Below are 13,511 nucleotides of genomic sequence, written 5' to 3' on the forward strand. Positions count from 1 at the left end.
TTTTATTTATTTCTAGGAGAGAGAGAGAGAGTGAGAGACAGCGTGAGCAGGGGAGGGTCAGAGAGAGAGGGAGTCACAGACTCTGAAACAGGCTCCAGGCTCTGAGCTGGCAGTCAGCACAGAGCCCGACGTGGGGCTCGAACCCACAAACCGTGAGATCATGACCTAAGCTAAAGTCGGACGCTTAACCGACTAAGCCACCCAGGCGCCCCGACTCCATGCTTTTTCAAATGTAAATAATTCATATAGAAACAAAACTACATTATCACATATATCACATAATACTGTCATAATATGATTGAGTAACAGATATAAATCCATGAACCACCTGGAAATCCTTGCAGAAAACCACTAACAGTCATCAGCATACTACCGTTTACAAAGCACTTTCATACATACTTTTATTTACAACCACCTCTGAAGGTACTGTGAACACAAGAGGAAACAAACCCAGAGAATCAGAGCGATCTGCCCAATGTCACACAACAAAGAGCCAATACTGACATGACTGATTAAGGTATCTCCATTTTTGCTCAGTGTTATCACTCTAAAAACTGCTACTCAGGTTACTGGCATGCAGAAGAATGAAACTGGACCACTTTCTTACACCACACACAAAAATAAATTCAAAATGGATGAAAAGATGGATGAAAAGAGCCTAAATGTGAGAAAAGAAACCATCAAAATCCTAGAGGAAAACATAGGCAGCAACCTCTTTGACCTTAGCTGGAGCTACTTTTTCCTAGACAAGTTGCCAGAGGCAAGGTAAACAGAAGCAAAAATGAACTACTGGGACCTCATCAAGATAAAAAGCTTCTGTACAGAGAAGGAAACAATCAACAAAACTAAAAGGCAGCCTATGGAATAGGAGAAGATATTTACAAATGACATATCTGATCAAGGGTTAGTATCCAAAATCTATAAAGAACTGGGGCACTTGGGTGGCTCAGTGGGTTAAACATCCGACTTCAGCTCAGATCATTATCTCATGGTTCGTGGGTTCGAGCCCCGGGTCGGGCTCTGTGCTGACAGCTCAGAGCCTGGACCTGTTTCAGATCCTGTCTCCCAATCTCTCTGACCCTCCCCTGCTCACGCTGTCTCCCTCTCTCTCTCAGAAGTAAACATTTTTAAAAAATTAAAAAAACAACAAAACCCCAAAATCTATAAAGAATTTAACAAATTCAACACCCAAAGAACAATCCAGTTAAGATACAGGCAGAAGGCATGGATAGATATTTTTCCAAAGAAGACATCCAGATGGCTAACAGACACATGAAAAGATAGTCAACATCATCAGGGAAATACAATCAAAACCACAACGATACCACCTTACACCTGTCAGAATGGCTAAAATTAACATCAAAGGAAACAACAGATGTTGGTGAGGATACAGAGAAAGGGGAACCCTCTTACACTGTTGGTGGCAATGCAAACTGGTGCAGCCACTCTGAAAAACAGTATGGAGGTTCCTCAAAAAGTTAAAAACGGAACTACCCTATGATCCAATAATCACACTACTGGGTATTTACCCAAGGAATACAAATTCAAAGAGGGATTTACAGCACCATTATTTACAATAGCCAAGATATGGAAGCAGCCCAAATGTCCATTGGCTGATGAGTGAACACACACACACACACACACACACACACACACACACACACGAGTATTACTCAGACATCAAATGGAATGAAATCTTGACATCCGCAACAACATGAATGGAGCTAGAGTGTATTATGTTAAACCAAGTAAGTCATTCAGAGAAAGACAAAATATCGTATGATTTCACTCATGTGTGGAATTTAGAAAACAACACAGATGAACATATGGGAAGGATGGGGGAAGAGGGAATAAAACCATAAGAGACTTTTAAATTATTTTTTTACTAAGAAAATTTTTTACCGTTTTTATTTATTTTTGAGAGAGAGAGAGAGAGAGAGAGAGAATGAGCCGGGGAGGACAGAGAGAGAAAAAGACACAGAATCCTAAGCAGGCTCCAGGCTCTGACTGTCCACACAGAGCCCAATGCAGGGCTCAAACCAATGAACTGAGACATCATGACCTGAGCTGAAGTTGGATGCTAAACCTACTGAGCCACCCAGGCGCCCTCCTAAAAGACACTTAATGATAAAGAACACACTGAGGGTTGATGGAGGAAGGTGGGGGGGATGGGCTACATGGGTGATGGGTGGTATTAAGGAGGGTACTTCTTATGCTGAGCACTGGATGTTTTACGTAAGTGACCAATCACTAAATTCTACTCCTGAAACCAACATTACATTACATATTAACTACTCTGAATTTATTTAATATATTGAGTGGGAGCACAAGTAAGCAAGGGGCAGAGAGAAGGGGCAGAGAAAGAGAGAGAGGATCCCATGGGGGCAGAGAGGAGGAGAAAGAAATGGAGAGAGAGAGGGTAGAGACAAAGGGAGAGAGAGAGAGAGGGAGGGAAGTGGGGCTCACCTGAAGTGGGCTTGAGCTCACCCAGAGCAGGGCTCCAACTTACAAACCACAAGATCATGACCTGAGCCAACTGAGCCACCTAGGTGCCCCTATTTATTTTTTATATGAAAGTTTTTAATATCTATTTTTGAGAGAGAGAAAAGAGTGTGCAAAAATGAGGAGGGGAGGGACAGAGAAAGAGGGAATCACAGAATCTGAAGCAGGCTCCAGGCTCTGAGCTGTCAGCACAAAGCCTGACATAAGGCTTGAACTCATGAACCATAGGATCATGACCTGAGAAGAAGTTGGATGCTTAACCAACTGAGCCACTCAGGTAGGTGCCTCCCCTCACTTATTTTTTAGATGTTTATTTGCCCGCACTGGGCTCTGCGCTGACAGTGGGGAGCCTGCTTGGGATTTTCTCTCTTTCTGTCCTTCTCCAACTCATGCTTCCTCTCTCTGGTTCTCTCTCTCAAAATAAACAAACAAACAAATTAATTAAAATTTGGCAGAAAAAAAAAAGGAAAGCTGGCTGAGGCCTCAAAGTTAGTGATGGCTAAGTGACAGAAGAACAAAGCTCATAACTTCACATTCTTCTAAAGAAACCCCAAAGAAAGAACTGACAAGTGGGAAGCAAGAAGTGTGCAGACATTTAAAACTATTCGGTTTAGGGCACATGGCTGCCTCAAATCAGTAGAGCATGTGACTCTTGATCTCAGGGTAGTGAGTTCAAGCCCCACGTTAGGCCTACAGCTTAGTTAAATTAACTGAATTGAATCAAATTAAGAAAAAAAAATAAAACTACTCAGTTCAATCCACAGAAATTACATTTTTTCCCCACTTCTGTTTCTCGATGGGGTTAGACAGACAGGGGCTCTGCTTATATAAAGGGTCATTTTTTTTTTTTTTTTTTAAGGGTCATTTTTTAAAAATCCCTAAGTTAAAAAAAGTTTTTTTAACCTAAGCTTTGTACAACCCAAGGCCACCTTAGGACAAGGATTCTTGTGGCTTAGACCAGGGATATACGGAATCAGGAACGTACCAGATACTACATGACTGCTTACACTGGACTGCCAGCTCCTAGAGTACAAATCTCTATGTACCTCTCCAACCAGCAGCACAGGTTATACGTGCCTCTTGATGACTTAATTTCTTCATCAACGATCTATTATCAACAAGTACTGATTGTTTAAAAGCTCAAAAGCCAGGGCACCTTGGTGGCTCAGTTGGTTGAGTGTCCAACTTTTGATTTCGGCTCAGGTCATACCAGGGTGAGTTCGAGCCCCAAGTTGGGCTCTATGATGGAAGTGGAGTCTGCTTAAGATTCCCTCTCTCTCCTGCCCCTCTCCCTGGCTCATGCGTACACTCTCTCTAAAAATAATAATAATAACAACAATAAAATAATGGCCCAAAAGCCATTTGTGAAGGGTGTGGCTCAAAGTCCAATGCTACAAGAGGACACGGGAGCCAAAATTCCTGGTTCTAGGAAGGCTCCAGAGAGCTTCATGATCTCCCTTACTCTACTTTCAGTCATGCTATTTTGTTAAAAGATTACACAACCTCTTCTACTTTTTCTAGAGTTCCTCAATCTCCTGCTCACCCAGTTTAGGCCCATGGTCCACTGTTACAATCAGTCCCTGACCTAAACCCTTAGCTTCTTTGCCCTACTCTCCCTTAGTGACACACATGCCTAAAAAAGCCAACCCTGCTTAAATACCACCTGCCCCACTCAGCACCTGCAAATGCACAGGTGGACACACACTGTGCTCATCTCACTTTGAGCGTATGGCCCCAATCTTGGGTGGGCCTTTCATGCTGCTGGTTATCCCAATATACTTCACTCTCCCACACTCCTCGACGACCACTCATGCCCTCTCTCTCCTCCCCTCCCCTCATTCACAGCAGATATCCTTGCTTTCCATTTCACCAGTAAGAAACAAACCAGAAGAAATTACGCATGCTCTTATCACTACACCCATCTACCCACTTGCTTCTATGCCTATGCATTCTGCCTTCCTTCCAGGGGATACCATGGAAGAACAGTGTTCCTATCTAAGGCCCATCCCTTACCTATGGATCACATTCCATTCCTTTTAGCCTTCTCCAGGACATTACTCAAGAAACGTCCCCCCTTTCTACTGCATCATGGGGAGGAGGGGTCTGAACCTTCAATCTCATATCCTCCTCCAGCATCCATTCATCTGCACCCCCACTCCCCTTTAAGCAAAGGGAGATTTCCACATTGCTATCTCCAATCCCTTTCCTCCGATTCCTGAGTTCCCAATATCCCGATTAGACTTTCACCCTCATCCTCCACCATTCTACCGAAACTACTCCAAAGGGTATCATGTTGTTTGCGGGTCCCCCCCAATGACTCCATGTTGCTAACATCAATGACATTCTATTTTCAGCCCCGGACACAGCTGATCACTCCATCCTGGCATCCTCGCAGCATTCTCTTGGTTTTCTTTCTTCCTCACTAGAGGCTCTTCCTCAGCTTCCTCTGCTTGCTACTATACATCTCTGTGACCTATAATATAGGAGGGCCCCAGGCCTCAAGCCTCAACCTCTTCTCTATCTAGATTGGCTCCCCTGGTGAGCTCCCCCAGCATGTGGTTTATAACATCATCCAAACTTCTCTAGCCCAGATCCCTCCCCTGAACTTCAAAGTCTGACAGACACCCAAGAGAAAATAATGAATTGGTGTTTGGCTAACAGACATCTCAGACTTGACTTGTCCAAAAGTGAACACCTGTCTTCTTCCTCCAAACCTCCTGTGATCCTATCTGCTCAGTCTATCGCCACAGCCTCCTAAGCAGTCTCCTTTGCCACCTCTGTCCTCCTGTAGTTCATTTTCAACACAAGAGTCTGTCATCCTTTTCAAAGCTAAAGCAACAGGGTGCCTGGGTAGCTCAGTGGGTTAAGCATCCCCAACTCATGACTTTAGCTCAGGTCATAATCTCATATTTTGTGAGTTCGAGCCCCACATCAAGCTCTGTGCTGACAGCATGAAGCCTGCTTTGGATTCTGTCTCCTTCTCTCTGCCTCCCCCCCCCCCCCCCCCCCCCCCCCCCCCCCCCCCCCCCCCCCCCCCCCCCCCCCCCCCCCCCCGCTTTCTCTCCCTGTCTCTCTCAAAAATAAACAAAACACTTAAACATTTTTAATAAAAAATGAATAAAAGTTGAAGCAATGCTTCTCCTTTGTTCCAATGGTTCCAGTGGTTCTGCAGCTCACCAAGTAAATCCCCGTCGTGACAAAGCCCTACAGTGTTCTCTCGAGGAAAGCTAGCTTCCTGATCTCCACGTGCTGTGGCGCGCGCTTCCCCTCACTCCTTCTAGTCCTGCCACAGTGGCCTCGCTGCTGTCCCCACACTCAGGTCCTTTGCATGTGCTGTTCCCCATGCTTGCAAGAGCTATTCTCCCAGATAACTGCTTCACTTACTGTCTTTAGGTCTTTGCCAGACTGTCACTTCATACTCCCACCCCACCCCCGCAATAAAAGTATCACCACCAGCCTCCACCCCAGTAGATCCTATTCCCCTCCTTTTCTGCTTTGTATTTTTTTTTTTTTACTCATTTATTTACTTGACTGTCCAGAGAACAGGAATCTGTCCTTTCTATTGATAGCTGTTTCCCTAACAGAGTCTGACATATAAAAAAGCAAGAAGTAAACGTGCTGAATGAGTAAGTGAATTCTTTTTCTCTTCAATTGCTGAAGGAGAGCTTTGGAGAAACGGGTGAGAAGAGAAACTCCATTCTCTGTCTGATAGAAAAAAAAGGTGCTTCCAGGCACTTACCTGCTCCCCGACTGGGAGGGTCCCGGGCTGGGGGAGGTGGCCTATTACTCTGTAGTGAGGGAGAAGCTGAGGTGGGTGGGGGAGGCGCTAGGCCTCTGACAGGCCCTGGTGTCTTCCTATGCAAAGAATTGTGTCTCTGTGGCAGCTCAGGGGCTGACTCGTTAGTGGGACTGGAGGGTCCATTGGGGACCCCAGGAGGCTGGCGGTAAGGCGGAGGAGGAGCCAGAGACTGGCCACTTGGTCCCGTTCTGATATTCACAGGGGAAGGAGGTGGTTTGACCGAGGGCGGAGCAGGAGGTCCCTCGCGACCAGGGTGCAGCCTCTGTCCAGGTGTGGGTGGCAAGGGCTTCTCTCTGTTGTAGGCTGGGGCTTTGTTGCTGTGCATAGGCAGAGGCGTGGGGGGAGCATTGGCACGCCGCCCCGGGGGTGGCGGAGGAGGGGCAGAGCTGCTGTGCTTCATGCCTGTACTGCTGGTGGTATTAGGCCGAGAGAGGTCCGGTAACGAGGGTCTCTGCATCCGGGGCAGTTCTGGGAGCGAGGCTCGGCAGCTGTCTGTATCATCTTGAGGGCGCCCGCTGGCTGTAGACACCGGTGGCCTTGGGGCAGCAGCTCGAGAACTGGGGACTTGTAGGGCTGACTTACCAGCTAGGTTCTCTACAAATACAAGAAACATGCATGTTGGTCAGTATATCCTTCACCCGGCCTCCTCAGTGCAACCTGCATGGTAGCAGGGTAAATGCCTGTATAGTTCTGGGTTTTAATCTCGTTTCAGGCTCAGGGCCCACTAACAAATACTGCTGATACAAGTTGAACACATTTTCATTTAATCCCTCAGCTTTGGCTTGATTCTACTCTGTAACCCCTCCCCTGCTCCCACTTCTTCCTCCCATCTCTACCACATGCCTTAACCCACTCAGGACTAATTAGAAATTACTGCACTTGGGAAATACCCTAAGAAAGCACTGGTCAGATACCTGAACCATCCTTGGCTCCCACAGGTCGGAGCTTCGGCACTCCCCCTTGGAAGAGACCTCCCTTGGGCTGCAGGGCAACTGCTCCAGAGCCATAACCACCACTGCTTCCTTTGGGTTCTGGAAAGCACACCATTAGAGTTTTCACTTCACGTGCTCCAACCTGCTGACCAAGTCAATCCTGAGGAGAAACCCCTCCCCTATTTGGGCTTTCATTTGCAAACAAACCAATCTTGCTTTTTACCTTTGCATTAAAAAAAAAAAAACCCTAGGCCTCTCAGATCCACAGCCTCACTGTGATGAATGAGAAAGAACAAAAGGAAAAAGGAGCTAAACTTCCCTTATTTAGGAAAGGCAGGGGGAAAACCAGGATAAAGACAGGCTCAGAGGGAAAGGGGGCCAATGACTCAGGGACCCAGGTGTGAGCAACTCTCCGGAGACCTATCTGAATGAACACCTGTGACAATTACAGAATCATTGATGGCTTCAGCTTAGTGGTTTTTAGTAATATGGTGGTCTCCTCAGAGAACAGCCAACGGTGTACCCTAACAAACACTAGTTACAGCAGAAGACAATCTTACCCCAGAGAACGCTTCCCAAAGGTAAAAAAAGAAATTTCTAAGGTATTCAAATAAACAGATACAAAGACAGCCAAAGAACATTCAAAGAAAACGCTCCTAAAGGACAAAACTCTCCCACTCAAGGCCCAACAATAAAAATGACAGGTCAGCCAAGTCTCCAAGTTGATCCTGGGACCCTGATGGCTCACTAGGAATAATGAAGCTTAGACTCACTCTCAAGGATGGGAGCACTCCGATCGTTAATGTTGGTCACCTTCTTCAGCTTGGTCCCTTTGCAGATATCCTGTAAGAGGGCACCTCGACCCCGCTGCTCATCTCTACTCAGCTTGGGCTGCTCTGTGTTTGCCTGGAGGAAGAGGGTAAAATAGAACTATTCATCCTAAATAGTTCCCTTTACCACAAGGTTGGGATAAATACCTTAAGCCAAACTGGATTTCATTAATGCCCCTCTAACCTAATAAGACCCTGCACCAAATATCAGTACCAATGCATGCTCTCATTCTTCTCAGTCCTTCTCCAGTTGTGCCTTCTGTGAAGGGTGAGATCTCCTTCCTATTCAGAAGCTTCTGAAAGGAGGCCTACACTAATACTCGCCGAGTACCTGTGTGCTGGGCTTGTGTGTTAGACACTTTAGAGGTGTCAATGCAAACCCTGACTGGGTCCCTACTATGCCTCAAGTTAAGCATGTTACTTCTGTTACTTCATTAAATCTTGAAAAATTTCTATGAAGTAGGTATTATTATCATTACCCATTTGGAAAGTGTGAATAGTTGAATAGTTCCCTGAGGCCATGCACCCAGCACACAGTAAAGCAAGGATCCAAACCCAGACAGTGACTCTAAAATGCCTATCTTCTATCAACTAACAGACCTTATTGCTCCCCTTTTACTTTATCTTCTAAACAATACTATAAGATAGACCATATTATTCCTATTCCAAAAATGAGGAAGTGAAGGTTTAGAGAAGTTAATGTCCTATGGTTAGAAAATGCAGAGCTTGTCTGACTGTGTAAAGCCCATGCCTTTCCCACTTTCCCTATGGTCTCTTTCAACATATTCCTTTTATTTTTAAAAATGCTTAATGTTTATTTATTTTTGAGAGAGAAACAGAGTGTGCATGGGGGAGGAGCAGAGAGCAAGGGAGACACAGAATCTGAAGCAGGCTCCAGGCTCCGAGCTGTCAGCACAGAGCTTGATGCAGGACTGGAACTCATGAACCACGAGATCATGACCTGAGCCGAAGTCGGACACTTAACCGACTAAGCCACCCAGGTGCCCCCTATATATTTCTTTATGAATTCTTCATCTTCCACCTACCTCTTAAATGCCATTTCAGAGCCCTATCCTCAGCCTCCATCTAAACCTCCCCAAACAAGCTCCTCCAGTCCCATGGTTTGAATACCAATGACAAGCCAAAGAATCTCAAATCTTTCTATCTCATCGCCACTCCTGGTCCTGTGCTTCATACCCATGTGTGTCAATGTCCACAGGACATCTCCAAATGAATATCCCACACATGCCTAAAATGTAACACATCATACCATGTTCCTTACACAATTTTTAAATGTACAGCTTTTAAAATTAACCACACAACAGAATTTTTTGGAAACCATTTAAAAAAGGCTTCTAAAATCCATCTGGAAGGTTAAGCATATGAAAAAAAACTAAGAAAATGGGACTTGTGCCACCCAAAGCTAGGACCGACTACAACAGGAGCACAGGGACAGACAGCTAGACAGGTGGAACAAAACGCAAAGTCCATAAACAAACCTAGGTCTGTGTAAGAAATAATAAAAGTGTGTGTCAGCAGTGCAGAAAGCACAGATTATTAAATATAAGCTACTGATAATAACTGGTTAATTTGGGAAAAGTAATAAAGTTAAATCTCCTACCTCACAGCTTTTTCTCAAATTCTAGCTGAGTTATAAAATGTAAATATAGGGGCCCTGGGTGGCTCAGTCAGTTGAGCGTCCAACTTTGGCTTGGGTCATGATCCCACAGTTTAGGAGTTCGAGCCTCATGTCGGGCTCTATGCTGATAGCTCAGAGCCTGCAGCCTGCTTCCAATTCTTTGCCTCCCTCTTCTCTCTGTCCCTCTCCCACTTGTATTCTGTCTCTCTCTCGCTCTCTCAAAAATAAACATTAAAAAAAAAATTACTGTAAATGTAAAAAAAAAATCACAGAAATACTATATGGAAAAATACATAAGAGGAAGGATATGACAACTAAAATACAGGGAAAGATTAAAAGACTTTTATTCATGTAGGAATATAATAAGCAGATTATATACTGGAAGGAAAAATCATCTGTAACACATAAAGGTAATGTCCTAAATCTACAGAGCATTAACATAAAGAGGACTTATAAATCAACAGCATAATAAGCAAAGGACATGAATTTTGTAAAAGAAAACACAGAGCCAGCAAATATGAAAAAAAATTCAACTACAAAAAATTTTTTTCAGGCTAAAACACAGTATCATCATTTACCAATGAAATTGGTAAAACTTAAAATTCTAACAGGAGACTGCTAGCTGCAGGAAGGCGGGGTCCACTGGTCACTGCCGTACATACAGAGCCTGACACACTGGGGATGCTCACAAAACTGTAAAGAGTAAGTAACTGTCTTATGGTGGTCGTAACGGTTCAGGGAAACGGGTACTCTCTTCTATCACCTGGAGTGAGATGGATTAGTATGATCTTTCTAGAAAGCAGTTTATGTATCAAACATCTTTAAAAAGACTACCACAAGAATTCTATCTCCAGGAATTAACTTTAAGAAAAGCAGAGGGGCACCTGGGTGGCTCAGTCGTTTAAGCATCCAACTCTTTTTTTTTTTTTAATTATTTTCTTTTTTTAATTTTTTTTATTACTTTTTTAAATGTTTTTATTTATTTCTGAGAGAGAGAGACAGCGTGCTGGGGAAGGTCAGAGAGAGAGGGAGACACAGAATCCGAAACAGGATCCAGGCTCTGAGCTAGCTGTCAGCACAGAGCCCAATGCGGGGCTCGAACCCACGAACCGTGAGATCATGACCTGAGCCGAAGTTAGACGCTTAACCGACTGAGCCACCCAGGCGCCCCCAAGCATTCAACTCTTGATTTTGGCTCGTCAGGATCTCATAGCTTCATGGGTTCAAGCCCCATGTTGGGCTCTGTGCTAGCAACATGGAACTTATTTGGGGTTCTCTTTCCCCCTCTTTCCACCCTTCCCTACTGGTGCGCGCACACGTGCGCTCTCTCTCTCTCAAAACAAATGAAAACTTACAAAAGAAACTAGAGAAGTATACAAAGATGATAATAATAGCAAAAAAGTTTATAATAGAATAAAACTGAAAATAATCTAAACGTTCAATAAAGGAACACTAATGGCATAAGCACAGAGGGAATGCCAGTTAAGTTCTCAAAGATGTGGTAATATCTTTACACAACAGTAAACGTGTGACATAGTCAAGTAAAAAACATTATAAAACCACATACTTAAGAGGATTTCAGATTCATTTTCTCTTCTACAGAACAGGAATAATAGAACTTATCTCATAGGGTAGTTTTGAAAATTAAATAAAATAACACTTTTTGGGGCACCTGGATGGTTCAGTCGGTTAAGAGCCCAACTTCAGCTTAGGTCATGATCTCGTGGTTCATAGGTTCGAGCCCCACATCGGGCTCTGTGCTGGCAGCTCGAAGCCTGGAGCCTGCTTCAGGTTCTGTGTCTCCCTCTCTCTCTACCCCTCCCTCACATCCATCCCCCCTCAAAAAAACAAACATTAAAATTTTTAAAAAAGAAATTAACATTTTTCTTTTTAGAAAAAAAAAAGAGGTTAGCACAGTGCCTGGTATATAAAAAGAACTCAATAAAAGCAGTAGCTAAATTTCAAGGTACATATATATAGAACATTTGCAGAAGGATATACACAGATACTAACAAAAGTTAATTTGGGGTAATACTTCTCTATATTTGAATTTTCTAGTTTTCCTATCATAAATATGTAAGACATAAAATACTAATAACAAAGCTTAATCATTGATAGTTTAACATCTTCTATTTTTATCAGCATTCTCTTAATTTTTTCCACATTTTTAGTACCATAAAATTTTATTTATTTATTTATTTATTTATTTATTTCTAGGAGAGAGAGACAGCGTGAGCAGGGGAGGGTCAGAGAGAGAGGGAGTCACAGACTGAAACAGGCTCCAGGCTCTGAGCTGGCAGTCAGCACAGAGCCCGACGCGGGGCTCGAGCCCACGAACCGCGAGATCATGACCTAAGCGAAAGTCGGATGCTTAACCGACTAAGCCACCCAGGCGCCCCCATAAAAAAATTTTTTTAATGATATCACTAACCATTTAATGATGTGAGAAGCCATTCACAATATATTAATGAGTAAGAACAGATTAGAACTCAGTACCCATAGCAGCGTGGGGGAAGGGATAAGAAAATGAAGCAAACCAGTATGTATATATAGCACAGCCTCCTCTTTAAAAAAGTAGAAGATAGGGGCGCCTGGGTGGCTTAGTCGGTTAAGCGTCCGACTTTCGCTTAGGTCATGATCTCGTGGTTCGTGGGTTCGAGCCCCGCATTGGGCTCTGTGCTGACTGCCAGCTCAGAGCCTGGAGCCTATTTCAGAGTCTGTATCTCCCTCTCTCTCTGACCCTCCCCTGCTCATGCTGTCTCTCTCTCTCTCCTAGAAATAAATAAAACATAAAAAAATAAAAAATAAATAAAAAATAAAAAAGTAGAAGATAAAAGGGAGGAAGGGGAGGGAGGGAGGGAGGGATACACACAAAACTATTATGAATCATTGGATTAAGCATAATCCTTTATACTTTATATTTATCCATAGTTAATGTCTTTTTTAAATGTTTGTTTATTTTGAGAGAGAGAAAGAAAAGAGGGAAGGGGCAGAGAGAGGGGGAGAAATTCCCAAGCACATTCCGCACTGTCAACTCAGAGCCCAATATGGGACTTGACCCCCTGACCCAAGGATCATGACCTGAGCTGAAATCAGGAGTCACTCAACCAACTGAGCTACCGAGGGGCCCCAATTCCTTTCTTTTTAAAAATAAATCCTATGCCCACTGTGGGGCTCAAACTCACAACCCCAAGATCAAGAGTCCCATGCTCTACTGAGTGAGCTGGCCAGGCATCCCAGTCATAGTTCATAAATCTCTTGACTCATAACGTTTGTAAACAGAAAATTAAAACGTTACTAAACATATCCAAAACTGAGTTCATATCCTCCTCCACAAACCTGTTTCTCTTTGTAAACAACATCATCGTTCAGCCCCCCAAACTAGAGTCGTTCCAAATTCCTTCCTCTTCCTCAGTCTTACATCTGTCACCAACTCTTTAAGATTTTACTTTCTAGGGCCATCTGGCTGGCTCAGATGGTTAAGCATCCAACTCAATTTCGGCTCAGGTCATCATCTCACAGTTAGTGAGTTCAAGCACCGCAACAGCCTGCTTGGGATTCTCTCTCTCCTCCTCTCTCTCCCCCGCCCCCTACAAATGCACCTGTGCAAACATGCTCTCTCTGTCTCAAGATAAACTTAAAAAAAAAAAAAAAAAGATTTTACTTTCTAAGTGTCTCTCATCTTCATCCCTTCCATCCTCACTCTTTAGTGCAAACTCTAGATTTTCTGCCTCCAGTCTCAATCCAACCTACTGTCCACACTTTTCTAACACACCGAGTCAGGTGACTCCTGCTGCTGAAAATACACT

The 13,511-nt window shown here is 43.9% G+C and overlaps 1 protein-coding gene across 2 annotated transcripts in view; it reads right to left on the reverse strand.

Annotated features, from left to right (window-relative positions):
* WIPF2 (WAS/WASL interacting protein family member 2) overlaps positions 1-13,511 on the reverse strand; it is a 51,772-nt gene that overhangs the window by 10,288 nt on the left and 27,973 nt on the right. For both annotated transcript variants that reach the window (XM_039227804.1, XM_039227805.1), the window contains exons 3-5: positions 8,007-8,139; positions 7,216-7,332; positions 6,242-6,895 (exon numbers count right to left, since the gene is read on the reverse strand). In XM_039227804.1, coding sequence (XP_039083735.1) covers positions 6,242-6,895; positions 7,216-7,332; positions 8,007-8,139 — 904 coding nt within the window. The remainder of the gene's footprint in view (positions 1-6,241; positions 6,896-7,215; positions 7,333-8,006; positions 8,140-13,511) is intronic.

The sequence above is a fragment of the Hyaena hyaena genome, unplaced genomic scaffold (genome assembly GCF_003009895.1).
Source record: "Hyaena hyaena isolate Hyena2069 unplaced genomic scaffold, ASM300989v1 scaffold_29, whole genome shotgun sequence".
Classification (NCBI taxonomy): Eukaryota; Metazoa; Chordata; class Mammalia; order Carnivora; family Hyaenidae; genus Hyaena; species Hyaena hyaena.